The 17,815-nt window shown below is 40.4% G+C and overlaps 1 protein-coding gene across 1 annotated transcript in view; it reads right to left on the reverse strand.

The window, feature by feature from the left end:
- Ofcc1 (orofacial cleft 1 candidate 1) overlaps nucleotides 1–17,815 on the reverse strand; it is a 281,087-nt gene that overhangs the window by 78,089 nt on the left and 185,183 nt on the right. Inside the window, exons 13-15 of the mRNA XM_021180950.1 lie at nucleotides 13,542–13,760; nucleotides 11,190–11,442; nucleotides 4,538–4,701 (exon numbers count right to left, since the gene is read on the reverse strand). Coding sequence (XP_021036609.1) covers nucleotides 4,538–4,701; nucleotides 11,190–11,442; nucleotides 13,542–13,760 — 636 coding nt within the window. The remainder of the gene's footprint in view (nucleotides 1–4,537; nucleotides 4,702–11,189; nucleotides 11,443–13,541; nucleotides 13,761–17,815) is intronic.

The raw sequence follows: 17,815 nt of genomic DNA on the forward strand, positions 1-17,815 counted from the left end.
CCTTCAAAACACAGTCAACCAGAATGGAAATTCAACTCATATTTTAACTCCCATAACCATTTACTTCCTATTTATTAGCAATCTATGCTTTGTGGACAGCTTGCTGTAGCTAACCCACATCTGCTCAATCTAAAAGCTGAAGTTATATGAAATAACATCCTCTTCATCACTCCCTACCTTCAACTTAGAGACCCCCTCCCCACTCTGTTATGATCCTTAGCCATCTCATAAGCACACCGCTACCTTCCATTCTATTGCCATAGATTTTGGTTAAGATTTGACTATCCTTTGTTCACATAATTACAGTGGCTTTCTGGTGAGCTTTTCTTGCTGTCCATCTGCCACCCATTAAATCCAACTCCATTTCTACTAGTGGAATGATCTTCCTGAGATGAAAATTATTTAACATCCCTCATTGTCTTCATCTTTCCACAGAAGAGTACAAACTCTGTAGCATGGACCAAAAATAAAATAAAATAAAATAAAATAAATAAAATAAAATCCTCTAGCCATGAGATTTGTGAGCACATTATCAACCTAACCTCATCCGAGTACTCTTGCCATGTTACAATATTTTGACTCAACAAAGAATATGTTTCATATTTCATCAAACCTGTGTCACTTTTTACTTCTTCTTTTTGCCTGATGTCATGCATGCTTTTGTCTTTCTTCTGATCAAATCACATCGAAAGAAAATGCAGTTTCCAAATGGAGGGCATTCAGATTTTAGTAGACAAGTCAAATAGATAGGATAGGTATAACAAGGCCAGACAGGAGAAGCAGAGCAGAGCAGAGGCAAATGTCCAAAGTGATCTAAATTATAGACCAGGCAGCTTTACATTTTAAAAATGGGACTTGCATAGATAGTACGGACAGGTAACCTCAGAGACTTGAAAATGGACTACTATAGACTGAGACCATTACAGTGCCTGGCAGACATATGGCCAGTGGAAATGGCTAAAGAATGTAGGTAGACAAGTCACTAAACCCAGCAAGGAATTATAATTAAATCACCAGAAGGTTGTTGAAAAGTAAACTTATTCTGTTAGAGAGAACAACACCTTGGTGGAAGGTTGGTGGATCTAAGCTCAGTTTCTTTTTGGAGATTTTTGAAGTGATTGTCTCTCTTCATGAAGGAGAAAATCAGCAAGGTTCCCAGGAAAAAAGGGACGAAGCTTTAAGGTTCTCAGGTATAGAGAAGAAGGTAAGGTTCCCAGGAAAAAAGGGACAATGCATTAAGGTTCTCAGGTATAGAGATGAAGCATTAAGGTTCTCAGGAATAGAGACAAAGGGAATTTCAGCAACTAAAGAAAGCATAGGCCTGATAGGTTCCCCAGAAAAAAAGGGGACGAGCACTAAGGATCTCAGATATAGAGACGGAGGGAATTTAAATGATATGGGTTCAACTGCAACTAAAATGAAAGTAAAAATGTTAGCCATCTGGAACTTGGTCTGGGCATGCTTGAGGGATGCCAGTGGAAAGTACAATGCTGAAATAGAGGAAGGAGCAGCGGTGCTTGAGGAGGCTAAGGAGATTGCTTCTCAAGCTAGCCGCTGAAAACCTAAACAGCTTAGACAACAAACCAAAGATAAGAAAGAGAAGAAGGAATCTAGCTCTGAAGGGTCTACTAGTGACAGCAACGGGACTGATAGTGACAGTGACGTCTGTAGTCAGATGTTCTGCTGGAGGTTGAGGGGCTGTAGGCCACCCAAACCATGAGCCCCTCTGTTGCCTTCTTCTCCCCCCATAAAGATGAGGGAGACAAAAGGGGAAAGCATAGTCTTCATGCAAAAGTCTGGAAAAATGTGCCCGCCATTGCAGAGGCCTTCCCAGTATTTCAGGACCAACAGGGGCAATGGTACATGAACCCCTAGAGTGGAAGGTTGTACAAAGATTGAAGGAAACTCTGATAAAGGCAGTAAGAATTAAGGTTAGGTACTTTTTGAGCAATTTTCTCAAAGATAAAACATTGCAACCTGCAGGAAAGCTCCTGAAGACTCAGTAGTAGAAACTTGAGCTATTAAAGGAGAATGCTTTAAATGAAAGAAAAAGAGAAAAGATGGTCTTATATAGCGGATTGGAGGACTAGCCAATAGTATTAGAAGGAAAACAACACTATGAAAGGGACCATTGTTTTGTGTAAGATAAAAACACTTAAAGTTCCTAGGTATGCATATGTATGCTCTATGTAAATATGTTACAAATTTATGTCTATAAAATCTGTATTTCAGTAAGCATTGGAAAGATATGGAAAAGACATTTAGTGAACAGGCAGGGAACAGAAGGCAGTGTGGTATGGGGGTATAGAACAGAATATAGCCAAGTTTGAATAAAAGGTTTTTCTTTATGTACTTCTGTGTTTTGAAAGTAATAAGGTGTTCACAAAATAAGATCATGCTTTCCTCCCCCAGAGGGGTGTCTGCCATTTCCCCTGGAGATAGAATTGCTCAAATTTTGCTTTTGCCTAGTCACCATGCTAGCTTCCCTTCAAGGGGACTGAAAAGAGGAAATCGGGGCTTCGGCTCCACTGGAATACAAATTTGAAAGCTGGTATCCTTATGGTTAACCAAAGAGTGGATTGGTTGCAGGAACAGATGAATATTTTGGAGCAGTTAGTATTTGCTTCCTGCATTACTCATATGTCAGGAATGTGTGTAACCTCTGTTCAGTATCAGAATTTTTCCAGAGCTGCAAATCTGTTGCATGCAATTGGTGCGATGCTGCTAGGAAATTGGAGTCATGATCTCAACACAAAGATGAAGGAATTGTGAGCATCGATTGTTGCCGTGAACAACACCCGTGTGGAGATTGCAACTGCAAAGCAGTGGATGGAGATCATCCAGGGAACTGTGGGATTCTTAAACAATTGGGGAGGGATGGCCTTTTGAGTGCTCCTGCTGACTGTTGTGTGTGGAGGAATGCTTTGGTGGATGGCATGTATGCAAAGGCGGCACAGGGCTGATAAACGAGCCTTAGTGCAGGCTATGGCAGCCTTGGAAGCACGAACATCCCCCCAATGTTGGCTCAACATGCTGGATCAGTAATCAATGACAGGTAAGACCCTCATGTGCGCATACCAACCTAAGACAGGATGGCGAAAGTGAGTTTGTCACTCCCATGACGGGTAAGGATGTGGCACAGATGGGGGCAACCTAAGACAAATGCTGATCCCAGAGCCACTAATAAAACAAAAAGGGGGAGATGCTGGAAGCGGGTGCAGCTACATGGGCCAAGATGTTTACTGCCTTGCCCAATCATGCACAGTGAGGCTGCATGTGTGGGCTGCCTGCCAGACTGGACTGTTCCTCATGATCCGGACCTGTCAGCCTATCAGTGACTGACCTGAGCTCATGCCTGGAGCGTGTGTGAATTCTGATTGGATGAGGTGGGATGAAGCTAGATGAGGTCAGTCGGCGCAGTATAGGAATTTTTGTTGTTTAGCCCTTGCCCTAAGTAGAAGCTAGTTGTAGAGAGAAGCTGTTGTAAGTGAAGTTGTTTTAAAAATAGCGCTTGCTGTAAGAGGAGAAACGAAGAAGGAGAATAAGTAAAGAAGCCATTGCGTGAACCCGACTTGGTGTCCGTGTTGTTCCTGTCTCCTCTGGCTCAAAGGACCAGCAACATAGCTGATCTTTCCAATGTCTGACACAACATGTCAGGGAAAGATAGGCTTCTTTATTATATACTGGTGAAGTGGCTGGATTCTCAATAACAGAGCAGGTAAATAGTCCTGAATTTTATACCATGCACAAATATCCATGCAAAATGGACATTTTTTATAACTAAATCTATAAAAATAGAGAAAGCCAAAGGGGTAACTTCATGAGCTTTATCATAGCAATAACTTCATAGATTTGAATTGATGCCAGAAGTCAAATAGACACTTCATATGGCTTGAAAGGAGCTTCAGAGCAAGTTATTCAGTTGAAGAGTATCTTCACAACACTAGAAAATAGCTGTCAGATAAAAAGGTTCCCTAGCATTTTTCTTCTTTATATTCATTTGTTTTATAGTGCTTTCATACACATATGTGCACACACACAGACACACAGACACAGACACTTTGCTTGCTGAATTGATAACCTAGCAAAACCAGATCATCGGAATACTTATAACAAAAGCTAGGTGATTATTCTACTCTTGGCAATTTGTGAGCAGAAGAGAAGTAGGAAAAGAAAGAAAAATGGAAGGGGAAAAAGAATCATCAGTGACTTTCCTAGAATATCTTTGTATGTCAAGGAATTACTCTTTGTTTCTATTACTCCATTACCTGGAAAAAAATGAGAACAATAATCCTCAGCTAAATTGGGCCCTTTCTCCCAAAGTCAAGTCATCTTTCCTGCTTTTTTTTATCATGTAAAGAATTGTACATAACCAGGGGAAATTCTGCCTGAAGAGTTAGATGTTTCTAATCTCTTCTCTCTTCCTCCCTCCATCCATTCATCCCTCCCTCCCTTCCACTTTCCTTCCTGCCTCCCCTCCATTACGGCTCAACTTCAGGACTAGAAGCTAAAGAGCATAGTAATAGAAGCACCTTACCTGAGGCAATACAAGTACAAAATCAAGGAGGAGATGACAAACAGCAGAGTGTAAACTACCAATGTGATCAGAGCACCGAGGACGGCTGGTTGCTTGGTTCTCAGGAACATCCAGTAGAGTTTAGCTGCATCTGCAATAGGTGTCTCCCCATTATGTGCAAGTCGCTGAGAATGGGAGGCATAGATTGAAATAAAGACAGAGACATCGTCATGTCAGATTAAGGACATGAAACTCTAAGGTACCATAATTTGTTTCTAAATTAAATCTTGTAAGTATTGAAAATTGCACAAAGAAAGAGGAAATAGGGTGGGTTTTGCGTGCTTGGTTTAGCAGATTTTTCTCATTTTGCCTTGCAAGGCTGGAACGTGCATGCACTTGACGTGTAATTCGTGAAGCAAAAGGCATGTTTTATTTATGTGCTATTAACTCGTGAATTTAATGAGCACAAGATATAAAGAAATTAAATGTGATGGTGGAAAGATTCCTTTATTTCTGAAGCAGATTTGATAGGAATTTAATTTGTGCTATGCTTAAAAGGGATGGCTCATTTTAGAAACATATAACAAAAAGGTCCCAGGCTATTTCATGTGAGCTTGAAACCTAAAGTTTACATTAGGTTAATTTAAAAAACATGCCCTGATTTGAGAGGAGGAAACACATATTCCTTACTGGATTATAAATAAATGCAAAGAAATGAGGTCTTTAAAGACAATTCTGTATTGTAAAGAACCTACATTGTCATCATATGACATCATTGACCACTGAATTGTATGGAGCATGAATGTCCCTTAAATGTGGTTCCCCTGATATCAGGTAGAAGCCATGAGCATTCTAAAGTAGGAATCTCTTCTTCAAGCTGAGAGGGAGAACCATTTCTTTAGTGCTTAAACTGGCAATTATGTAAATATAGTTTAAAAGGGCTCTCTTAAAAGTAGCTAATCCAAATCACATATGTGAGAAGGAAACTGAAGACTAGACAGGATAATTTGTATTTTCCCTGCACCCAAAATACCTTTTGGTAATTGGGCAATGACTAGATTTCTGAAGTCCTGACAATCAACTATCTGTTTCTTTACCACACCAAAGCTTCTACTATACACTCCGTGTTTGTTAATCATTCTGCCTGGCAAAGGGGGGGACCAGTGCTACCACTGAGTAGCAGCTGTCAAGCATGTCTCCTCTCCTGTTGCTCTGTCTGCTTTCTTAATGATAAAGAAATAGACAAAAGGACCGACTGGGGAAACATCAAGAAGACATGGTATATGTTTGAATTCAACAATATAATTTGAATGGCAGGTGCCAATCATTCATTTGATTCTCACCCATTGAATACCTCTTAGTTGCTCTTCTGTTCGAACAAGAGAAAATAAAGTTACATAAGACACGAGGCTCTTGTGTTTCTCTTTTAAGTGGGTGGGGTTGATAATAAGCATGTGTATAATGCTGGATAATACAGACAAGCTTGTGTTGCAGGTCTACATCTCAGCTACTCGGAAGAGGCATGTCAAGTTCAGAGTCTGACCACACTACAAAGTAAGTGCAGGGTCAATCAGGACCATTCCATAAGCCTTTCATCTCAAACATAAAAGACACAAGAAGGTAGTGTGTAGCTCGGCAATGGAGCACTTGCACCGGCTTGCTCAAGACCTTGTCAGTCTTCAGCACTGCACAGCAAAAAGAATATTCCAGGAAAGTTTAAATAGCATATGGTGAAGGAACATTACAAGAAAAAAATTGTTTTAAAAGCAGCAGAGGTACAATAGCCTACTGGCACAATTACAAATTACAAAGATACAAAGTGCTATGCAATTGGAAGATAGGAAGTCTTATTCTAGCTCAGGATTTCAGGACTTCTGACCAGAGTCAACAGGATCTGTCCCTTTGAGGCCTGAGAAGAGGGAGCACCACGTGACAGGAAGCAAATGCTCGATCAAGCTTGCTGATCTCATGGTGCCCAGGAGAAAGTTAGAGAAAAGGAATAAGGGCCCCACTTAACCCTTCCAAAAGCATGTCTCCAAATGTTCTAACTCCCTCCCCTGGGCTCCACTTTCCAAAGGTTCCATACCCTCCTCCTGTTTGCACTCGGACTGGGAAAACCATGCTTTCAAAATGTGGGCCTATGGAGAACACGCAAGATCTGAACTGTAATGGGAGGGTCAAGTGTGTTTTTTACTATCTGTCAAAGGTGTTACTTCTTTAGCAAAGACCTAAATGATTTGAAGAAAAGAGACAGGGACCTGAAATGTCATTCTTCTCTCAACACACCTACCATGTCTGTGTGCTTTTCATTCCCTAGGTAGAGTGTGAGTTCTTGTCTGAACCAACAGAATGGTGTTCTTACATTGTGTGTTGAGCCGCTTCACCTCATTATGCCCTTTGCATCATTATTCATTTGTGAAATATGTGAATTCATCAAATTTTATTCCCACTTAGAATCTCATTTGTTTTACACAACAATATTGGGAGATGAATGTGGTGAGTGATACTTTTGGTATGCATTGATATTTTGCACAGTGCTTATGTGTAAATTGAAGGCTGAAATGTTTAACTATGTTATCCAATGTCATATAGATCACAAATAGCAGACCAAGGACCAGAGAACAGCTCCCTGTGACTTCAACTCTGTGATTTTTTTTCTCCTCCACTCCATACATTTCTAAGGAAGCATTATAATTTGATTGGGCTTCCAAAAATTATGAATTGGAAATATGGTACCTAGGGAAACAATGTCAGGACATGGGGTCTACTGGGAGGCATTTACATCCTGAGGAAAAGTAACAAAAGTAGATGAAAACTTCTGAAAGCTCAAAGATACTAGTTGGGGAGCTGATATGTGGAAATGGAACATATATATATATATATATATATTCCCTTTGCAACTGGAAAAAACACACTAGATTCATCCTGTACCATTCCTGTCAGCTTCTTCAGGATAAGGCCATTCTGAGATGGACATACTGGAGGCTGCCTTCCTATAGATTTCATCAGAGACATCAGAGTCTATTATGTATGCTCTCTTCATCAGCTGCCTTGCATACAGTGGACGGGTTGGCTTTTCCTCTGCCTAAGGGAGCTGATTGGACTAAGGAAGGCCATTCCCCAAGGGCTGCAGACACTCGTTCTGAGAAGGTCTCAGAGGATAATCAAGGACAGCTGCTTATCCTCCTCAGTTGACTTCCCCTGTGACATTGAAGTCAAGTTTAGCATGGGAACTATGCCTGTTGGATATGCCAATCAGGCCTTTGGGAGAGATTGTGAGCTACCTCAGAATATGGCTTTCCCATCATGCAGATGGTGTCTTTACATCTCCTGTTCAATCAGGCTTGACAATACAGTCTTTTCCTTGACTGTCTGGAGACTCTGAAGTGAGACTGTGAACAGAATCCAGCTGCATCTAGCTTAGTCCACCCAGAATCACAAATTCCACTTAGAGTCACAGTGAGGGTCGCTGCTATGGTTAAAGGAACTAGAGATGAAGTACAGAGCACACTACTGGCTCACATAGTTCCCTCTTGCACCATGTCAGCAAGATGGATAATGCTATGGAGCAGTCAGGAAGCTGTCACATCTGGCCCATGCAAACAGAAGAAGATTGCATTACAAATACACACACTTCTGGTCCACAGCAGCAGGATGAACTGAACATACCCATGGGCTAATACTGTGTACTTTTTTTTTCTTTTGTGACTTCAATTCTTTTTTTTTTATTAGATATTTTCTTCATTTACATTTCAAATGCTATCTCCAAAGTCCCCTATACTCTCCGCCCCCCCTTTCCCCCCGCTCTGCTCCCCAACCCACCCACTCCTGCTTCCTGGCCCTGGCATTGCCCTGTACTGGGGCATATGATCTTCACAATACCAAGGGCCTCTCCTTCCATTTGTGGCCATCTAGGCCATCCTCTGCTACATATGCAACTTGAGACACAGCTCTGGGGGGTACCTGTTGGTTCAACTGTTCCTCCTATAGGGTTGCAGACCCCCTTTAGCTCCTTGGGTACTTTCTCTAGCTCCTTCATTAGGGGCCCTGTGTTCCATCTAATAGATGACTGTGAGCATCCACTTCTGTATTTGCCAGGCATTGGCATAGACTCACAAGAGAGAGCTGTATCAGGGTCCTGTCAACAAAATCTTGATGGCATATGCAACAGTGTCTGGGTTTGGTGGTAGTTTATGGGATGGATCCCCAGGTGGGGCAGTCTCTGGATGGTCCTTCCTTCCATCTCAGCTCCAAACTGTAACTCCTTCCATGGGTATTTTGTTCCCCATTCTAAGAAGGAGCGAAATATCCACACTTTGGTCTCCTTCTTGAGTTTCATTTGTTTTGCAAATTGTATCTTGGATATTCTAAGTTTCTGGGCTAATATCCGCTTACAATGAGTGTATATGATGTGTGTTCTTTTGTGATTGGGTTACCTCACTCAGGATGATATACTCCAGTTGCATCCATTTGCCTAAGAATTTCATGAATTCATTGTTTTTAATTGCTGAGTAGTACTCCATTGTGTAAATGTACCACATTTTCTTTATCCATTCCTCTGTTGGGGGACATCTGGGTTATTTCCAGCAAATGACTGACATGGTATTTTTCTATAACTGCATACCACCACCTCTAAGCTTTTCTAGCAGAGGTCATTTAAATATTCAAAATTCTCATAATATACCAGCGGATTCAGGGCCTCAAGGAAACCTAATCCTAGCAATCCACAGGGCGCAAAGGCTCAGCCTAGAAAACAATAGTGGTAGAGAAGGCTCCGTTGACAAGGTATCTATCTACTAGCATCTGGCCTAGGAAGTGGTCTAGAGAAGTAGCATCACTGACATCACATAGGACCATGAGGATTACAGAATTATGGGCTTTCCTGATGAGCCACAATGACAACCTTGAGGCTCACAGATGGTCAAGTCTGAGAAGGGGTGCCATAGAATATGAGAGCCCGAGAGAACTGTCACTTGGGGTCCAGAAAGCTTTGTTTTCACCAAGACCTGGTACAAAATAAAGATTAGGAACTACCTATTTCAGATACCAGCAGGAGAGTGTTTCTCTACCATGTGTAGAGCCTTGGGTTTGATCCCCAGTATGGGAAAAATGATTAATAGTATAAGTTAAGAATTTGCATACTTTACAAACTCAAAGCAACTAGAGATTTGGGTGTGCCAATAAAATAAATTCACATCAATAGCCATAACAATTTTGTATCAAATTAGAATTCACACACATCCAATACCAAATAAATATTTCATTTAGACTCAACAATTCTTATTAAAAAGAGCATATATTCAGTTTCACAAAGATGTTGGGCCCCATTTTGGCCCTGGTTTGGGCCTTGAGGACAATCCTGAGCCTGGCTCAAATTTCTGTGGCCTTTTGGGAAAGCCTAAGCCTGGCTCGAGTTTTGAGGATCTGTCTCAGACACTTCTGTAACGAGATGACTCAGCAAGACCTGTTTGGCCCTGCCTATGCCCTGCCATTGCTGATGTAGAGCTTTGATATTGGCACTGTCAGTCATACCCTCCGTCACCCTTCCCTGCTTCCTATGTCATCTTACCCCACCAAGAATCCCCATCTTTATGTTCTGAACTTATTATATTAAGTGAGAGGCTGATGCCATAAAGTTGAGTTCCTGTTCGACAAGACTCCCAACTCAGTGTGTTTCTTTTGGGCCTTCGACACTCGCCATCCCACTCAGCCCCAGTGACTGGGACCTTTCTGCTCTCACCTGGACCTTCCTGCAAGGAGCCAGCAATGGAATAACATATGGATGCTCAAAGTTTTAAGGTGAGATTTTTGATACAAAAGAAGGAATACCAGTCTCAAAATTTAGGAATCTGAGTCCTGGTTGTAACTACAGCATAAGCTACATGTGTCACCTCAGATAAGTGATCAAAATCTATGTCACTATTTCTTTCAACTGTGACACAGAGGACTACTTACCTCATTAACTCAGTTTCACACATATGTAACAAAGAAACGGTACAACAATGACTAAAAGTGCAAACTCTTTCCCCATCACTATGATCCTGTCCTGTATTTTCCTCACACACCTTTGTACATCACTGGGGATCCCTCAGAGCGCTCAGGCTGTATTTTAAGGTGAAATGTGCTTGTCACTTTGTAGCCATCACAAAAGTTGGAACAAATGCCTGAGGGGTGACTTCTGAAAAGTTATGACTTCAAAATGTTAAGGCAGCTCTCGTCTCTCGCCTTTATATTTGTTACATAAGGCTGTGAACTACGCAGATAGGCAGCCCGTCACACCGAAAGAACTATGGTAGAAGTGCTTTTCTCGGAAGTCTTTCTGTAAAAAAAAAATCTTTAGTGTTGAAAAAAAGCTACCAAAGATTTTATTTTTATGTAAAAACAAAGGACAACAGGAATGATTTTCAAAATGTGAGAGTTAGTTTGCATTTTCCCTTCTCAGTGATTTCCCCACTTATTTCTAAAGTGTTTATTTGTACTAGTTCAAATTAAATTTGAATCAATTATATGAGGCATCCATGATTTTTTTTTCTTATGCAGCAAGGCGTAATAACTTCCGATCTGGATGAATCCTGAACGACATCATTATTGAAACATCCCACATGAACCAAGTCATGCACTAAGCTGGACAGCATGCCAGGGATTCATATCTTGGTTATTTTATTTGACTTACCCCCAGGAAAGCATCCACTAGAAACACTGCCAATGGGTCTAGAACTGTCCATAGTCCCATCGTGATGATTAGCTTTGACAAGGCATCTGGGCAGGAGGAAAACAGTAGCTGACAGCCCCATCTGATCAGAAGCAAGGGGAACGTGATTGTGTTTAGAGCTAAGGGCCCCAGTACAATCACAGCCAGTTCTTCTCCGACATGAAGTGAAGAAGTCAGGTAGCAGAGCTCAACAGTGTAGGAGTGAAACTGGAATCTGTGGGGGGCAAAGCAGAGGTACCCAACAAGAATTAGAGGAAGCTAAGTGTGCCCAAACGACCAACGGGTGCATGGGCTTAGCTTTCGTTATTACAAATTCCGGGGAGTGGGAAGAAAGACAAAGAAAAACCTTGGCCCAAAATGACACCTGAAATTGAGTGTTAGAAGTCTTCAATCTTTCCTGGTCACCACCAGGACATTTCATAAACATGGAAATGCAAGTTACCCTGTTCATTGATCTCCAAGATAGATAGATAGATAGATAGATAGATAGATAGATAGATAGATAGATAGATAGATGGACTAAAACATTGGGCATGTTGTTTAAGCCACTCAATAGTGCCTTCTGAAAACCAGGAACTTCTCTGAAGTACACAGGACATATTTAGTAGCCAATTTTAAATGCAAAATACACTAGTGAACTTTCTAATGAGTCAATGCCTTATAAAAACTGAGAGACAGACGTAAATCTAATGAGCCTTCAGAATTTGGCTGACACTTATTGATTTTGCTTCTGGCTTTTCTGGAGTGACTTCCAACTTCCAACATCAAAAACACAGTCATCACTAACAACTGAAATATCATAGCTAGGGGCTAACATCATAAGTCCCATCCCTGTGGGTTAAATACAGCTCAAGCCAGGAACTTAGGCCGCCTCCAGTGTGGTGTTGACATCATCAGTCCCTGCCACGTGAGAATTGTGTTCGTGTGACGATCTCTCTTCAATTTGGCTTGGGAAAAACTGTGTGGGATACAGTTCACCCATCTCTTGAATCACAAGAATTCCACTGGAGAGAGGTTTTATCCATTCCTTGACTAATTCTTCAAAAAAAGGTTGATGCTTTGTTCTTGTGTTGTCATGGATATAAAATAGAATGGTATCGATTTCTTAGCATAGGACCTGACAGAGTGAGGGCAAACTTAGTGCTCAGCATTGCTGTTGTTACTGCTATAGCCCATGGCTGAGATGTGCCTTGGATCTCCTGTGTGAGGCAGGACTGTGGATCTATGTAATAGGCCCCCAAATGTTATAATATTTCAAGCCCCATGCTTAAGAAACTGAATAAAATGAACTGTCACAATATTCTATACTGTCTTATTGAGTTAAAAACTAACAAAAGCTAGGCTTCCATTACTAATGAAGGGTAAAAGTATAAGTAATTAGCTCAGGCTAGCTCATTTATATCTTCTACTTTGGAAACTAAATATGTGTGTATATGTGTGTGTGTGTGTATGTTTATAGTGTATACTCATATATACTTTGAATATATATCATGTATATGAGACACATAAAGAGATAAATATAAATAGATAGATAGATAATAGATAGGTAGGTAGTTGGTTAGATATAGAAACAGACAGACAGAGAAAAATACCCGTATCAATTTCACACTGACAACATATCCCAATCTTAGTTACTCCAATTCAAAAGAGAATCAAAACCTCTGTGTGTATACATACACATAGGCATTTCTTTACATAAAGTCTTAAAATTCTTCATGAGCAACTCCATGCCACTTATACACATATATGTGTTTCTAGATGTACCATCTACATTTGAGAAAATTAATTTTACTTGAGTTGTTATCTATGTCTATCTCGAGTGTCTACGGAATCGTGTTTATGGAGAGACAACCTTTAAAATACATTCCCCCCCCCCCCCACAGGATAATGGCCCAGGAAGCTGTCTGGGCTTGAGTTCAGTAATTGTTTGAATTCAATCATTTTGTAGAAGAGGCAATCTTTGCTTTTCTGAGTATGGTGATAAATCAGACAGACCCACATTACTTCTGAAATACCTTCAGCCTGTGTCACTCCTATAAAATCAAAACAGAACAAACACATATTTGCCAAGTTCCTCCTTGGATTTTGCTCAGGTTATGAGGACATATTTGAATGTGCTGAATTTTAAATAAATACTGATGTATGAGTTAAGTATTTGTGTATACACAGCCTAAAACTGCAAATATAATAAAAGCCCCTGCTCTCAGGGAAATACTTTTTATATATCTTCAAATCAGGCCTTTATTTTAGTACTTTTCTTTTCCCTAGCAAGATGGAAATATATCCCCATGACTTGCAAGGGAAAGCACTTACTTTGTAACTGGAGTGGAGAGGACCCAGAGGAAAAGCCACTGGCCCAGGTAATGCAGGTAGAGCCTCACGAACCAGAGAGATGCCATCATCAGAAGGATGTACCAGAAGCTCTGACTTTGCCATTGAGCTAATTCAAGTTCTGAAAATAAGGCCATCAATGCGAAGTGGAGGTGCTTGGACAACCTTCCAGATCCACAGCCATCTACACCTGAAGGGGAGCTGCAAACAAAGAATCATGGGTAAATTCAGGACCTATAGTATACCCGCCAGCCCCCAAAGAACAGAATTAAATGAAATGATTTCTAAACATTTGGAAGTCAAACACATTTATGTTCTTTTTGGTTACAGTGGATGACTGAAGCCAACGTGGGTAAATGTGAGTCAGGGTACTGTAAATGAAAGGGATGAGATATCCTTCTCTCAAGGACATTTAAAAAAACAACATGACCAAGAAGACAGCAAAAACAAAAACAAAAAAATCTCAGGCACTGGTATTAGAATTCTTAAGCCCTAACTGGAACATAAAAACAGGAAACTACTATGGAAAACAGTATGGTGTATATAATACCAAAATTAAAACTGTAATTACCATCTGGCTCAACAATCCCAATTATGAATTCTACCCAGAGGGACTGAAAACAGAGCGGAGATGTGAGATCCACATCCCTGCATGGTACTAGCATCTTCAGCAGCCAAGACATGAAAGCAACACACATGCCCACTGCTGAATGAATGATGGACAGAGATCTGATAATATACCATAAAGGGTTGCACAACATTAAGTAAATAAGGGACCTCTGGCAATGTTACAGTGTGAATGAGCCTTGGGAACAGTTAAAATAGAATAATTCAGTCATGAAAGGACAGAAACTACAGGATTCTGCTACGTGACTTTTCTATTGCAGTTAAAGTCAGGAGAAGGAAATATTGAATGGTGTCCAAAAAAACAAACAAAACAAACAAACAAACAAAAAACCCAATCCTTTCCTGCTGTAGAATGGGTCACAGTTTAGGCTTTGCAAGATGAAACATTCCTGAGGTCAGATGACAGCAATATGAACACAGACATCACTAAGCTACATGCTTACGTGCTTATAGCTAAGCTACACAGTAAGTTTAGTTTTTCTGTAACAGGTTGAAAATCTAAATTATATTCTGTCTTATCTCACCTGTCCACAAAATCATACATTCTTAAGAGCGGGCTTTTTATTGGTACCAGTGAGATAGCTTGGTGGGTAAGGGAGTTTGATAGCAAACCTGACAATCTGATCTTTGTCCCTGGAACCCACATGATAGAACAAAAGAGTTAGCTCCTAAAAGGTGTTTTGACCACCACCATACATACATGTACATACATACATACACACACAGACAAACACAGAGACATACACACAGACACACACACATAGACATACACATACCAAAAAAATCAAACATGATAAAAAGTAAGCTTATCTGTTATCAAAAATGAACTACTTCATTTTCATACCATTAAGTACCATTATACACAAATGAGAATTCAAAATAAAGAATTTATTCTTTAACGGAACAGTGTAGAATCCATGGGCACATTCGAAAGATTTTATGTAATAAAGCTTGCTGCTGTCTGAAGACTGTCAGATACAATGACAAGCATGCCACTGGCAGTTAAGATAAGTCATGGAAACAGGAGTCTGACAACAGAATATCAACAAATAGGGACATGGCAGTGACCTCTTGGTCTTCAGAGAATAACAAGGTGTCAATGCACATGCTGACAGTTCCATGAGTGTTTTGCATGGAGAAGTGAACCGCCACCCACTTTTGTACTGAACATGCCTTTCAATCACACACATGAAGAACAGTGAAGTAAGAAACAGCATTCACACACACACACGTACACACATGCACACACTCATGCACGCACAAGCACACACAGCCTTCAGGGGGCCTTGGTTACACACAGAGATACTGTTGAGGTTGAAGTCTCTTATGAGAGAATCCCAGAATACCTTACTCCTTTTCCACCATGGGAAATGAAACACAGACCTTGCTACACCACTCAAGCAAAAATATCCTGTACATGATCTCTTCCGCTAATTACTCCATCAATGCTTTGCCTCTTCAAAGAGATGAGAAATCAGATGCAGGTTTCATGTTGTGTTGTTTGCAGAAAGCTGGAAAACCCCAAATGGTGCAAAACAGATCCAAGCTTATTTGATGAGTGAAATTTTCCATTGTTCTTTTCACATCAATTGACGTTAATGACTAAGCAGTTTGAGTCCTTGTGCACAGAAACTGCCCCAAAGCCACTCTCACAGTTAGTTTCGTGAATTAAGTACTCCCACCCCAATTTAGAAACAAATCTTTGCATGGCAGCCACTTGATTTAGAAGGAGGACAATCCAGGTTACAGTAACTACATTCATATGTCACTCAAAATAAATGTTTGTTCTGAATTAATACAAATAAATATTAGTGCCTATTTGTTTAATGGTGGTCACCCCATATGCAGATTCAAAGAATTTAGGAAAAGTTAATAATTTGATGTTTAACATTTTATATGCCTTAGAAGTTTGATATTAATGAAAGACTTGATGGTGCTAGGTGATTCTAAATAAAATAGGAATTAAATTTTATTAGAGGAGCTAGTGAGGTATAGTCTTATAATGGATGTCCTATACAGCAGCTCACGCCTTATAATCACATCGAGTTTGCACCTGAGTCTCAATGTAGAGTTACGTAGAGTTACATCTCCATTGTCTCTCCATAGACCACATTCAAAATGCACTTCATTAATAGATTCCTGCTTCTGTGTTTCACAATCACCTTGCCAGAGCCTCTTTGTTGGGCCCATGAACGTGTAATACACATTACAAGATGCCCTGTACCTATAGACTCTTCCCATCCACATTTCCACGACAGTTACGTACAAAAGTCTGAGCACCCAGAGGTAATAAGTGACATCCACCACTGGGGTGCATAATATGTAGAGTGGGAATTGGTCTGTTGGTTATGAAGAAGCCATGGAGCACACAGATCTCTGGAAAAATCACACTGAGGTCCCTCCTCACGTCATGCAGATGGTGCTTCCATTGCTCAGGGGTGAGCAGCTAGAGGGAGAGAGAGGAATAGGGAGGCCAACCGGGCTTCAAGTATTAAATGAAACCTGTGTCTCTGAACTTAAGCCACATTTCAATTTGACACCCATATATTCCCCTTGCATGCCCAATCTTTATAGAGATCGGAAATGAGGAAGACTTCTACAATTCTTCATCATCATCACCACCATCATCATCATCACCATAAAAGACAAATTGCTTTGGAGAGGAAAAGCATGAAATGGTGTTCTTAAACTCTCTTCTATAGTGAGCATAAACCCTAAGGAGTTTGTGTACTCTAAAGATTCATCAGCTGGCCATGATAGCCTTTATTTTAAAACTAGTACCAATAGATGGCACTAAAATTTCCACAGTCCTTTCTGAAATAATCAAATAAAATCCACATGTGAAATGAAAAAAAAAATAGTAATTGCAGATAAATTACTTATTTCATTGGGTCATTTTTAATTTTTTCACTATTGATCAGGAGGTTGTCCTTCTATTTGTGTCTGTGTGTGTGGGGGGGGGGGAATGTGGGGTATGTGGGGGGGAGGGGAGGTCACAGGATATTCCTGAGTGTCAGTTCTCACCTTCTACCTTGGCTGACACAGGACATCTTATTTTTCAACACTGTGTATGACAGTCTAACTGTGAGCATCCAGGTTCCACTGTGTCTATCTCCTGTCTCATCCCAGGCATGCTGCGATTACAGATGCATTGAGACTGAACCTGGCTTTATATGAATTCTGAGGATCCAAGCAAAGGTTCTCACACCTAGGAGGCAAGTTCTTTATCAACTGATCGATTTCTCTAGTACCATTGTCCTTTAAAAAAAATAAAAAATGCCCAATGATTCTGAGTCTTTCTGAAACATATTAATTCAGTATTTCAAGGATCCATCAAAAGAAATATTTTTAAAAAGGTCAAATTAAATTAAAAAAAAAACATAAGACAGAAAAGAACATGTAGAGGTCACATCTAAGTGTCTCCAGTGATACAGGAACAGAACTAAAGCCCAAGTCAGTTACATGATTTACTCAAGGCAACATGGCTGGTTGCCAAGAATGTTCTTTGTGTGTTCCTGTCTTTCCATCAGACTTTTCCCCATCACCTGTTGAATGAGTTTACACAAAACCGTCAAGATCAAGAGATACCAGGAGACTGACAGCAGCTTGCCCTGTAATCAGAAAGGAGC

Source organism: Mus caroli, chromosome 13 (genome assembly GCF_900094665.2).
Source record: "Mus caroli chromosome 13, CAROLI_EIJ_v1.1, whole genome shotgun sequence".
Classification (NCBI taxonomy): Eukaryota; Metazoa; Chordata; class Mammalia; order Rodentia; family Muridae; genus Mus; species Mus caroli.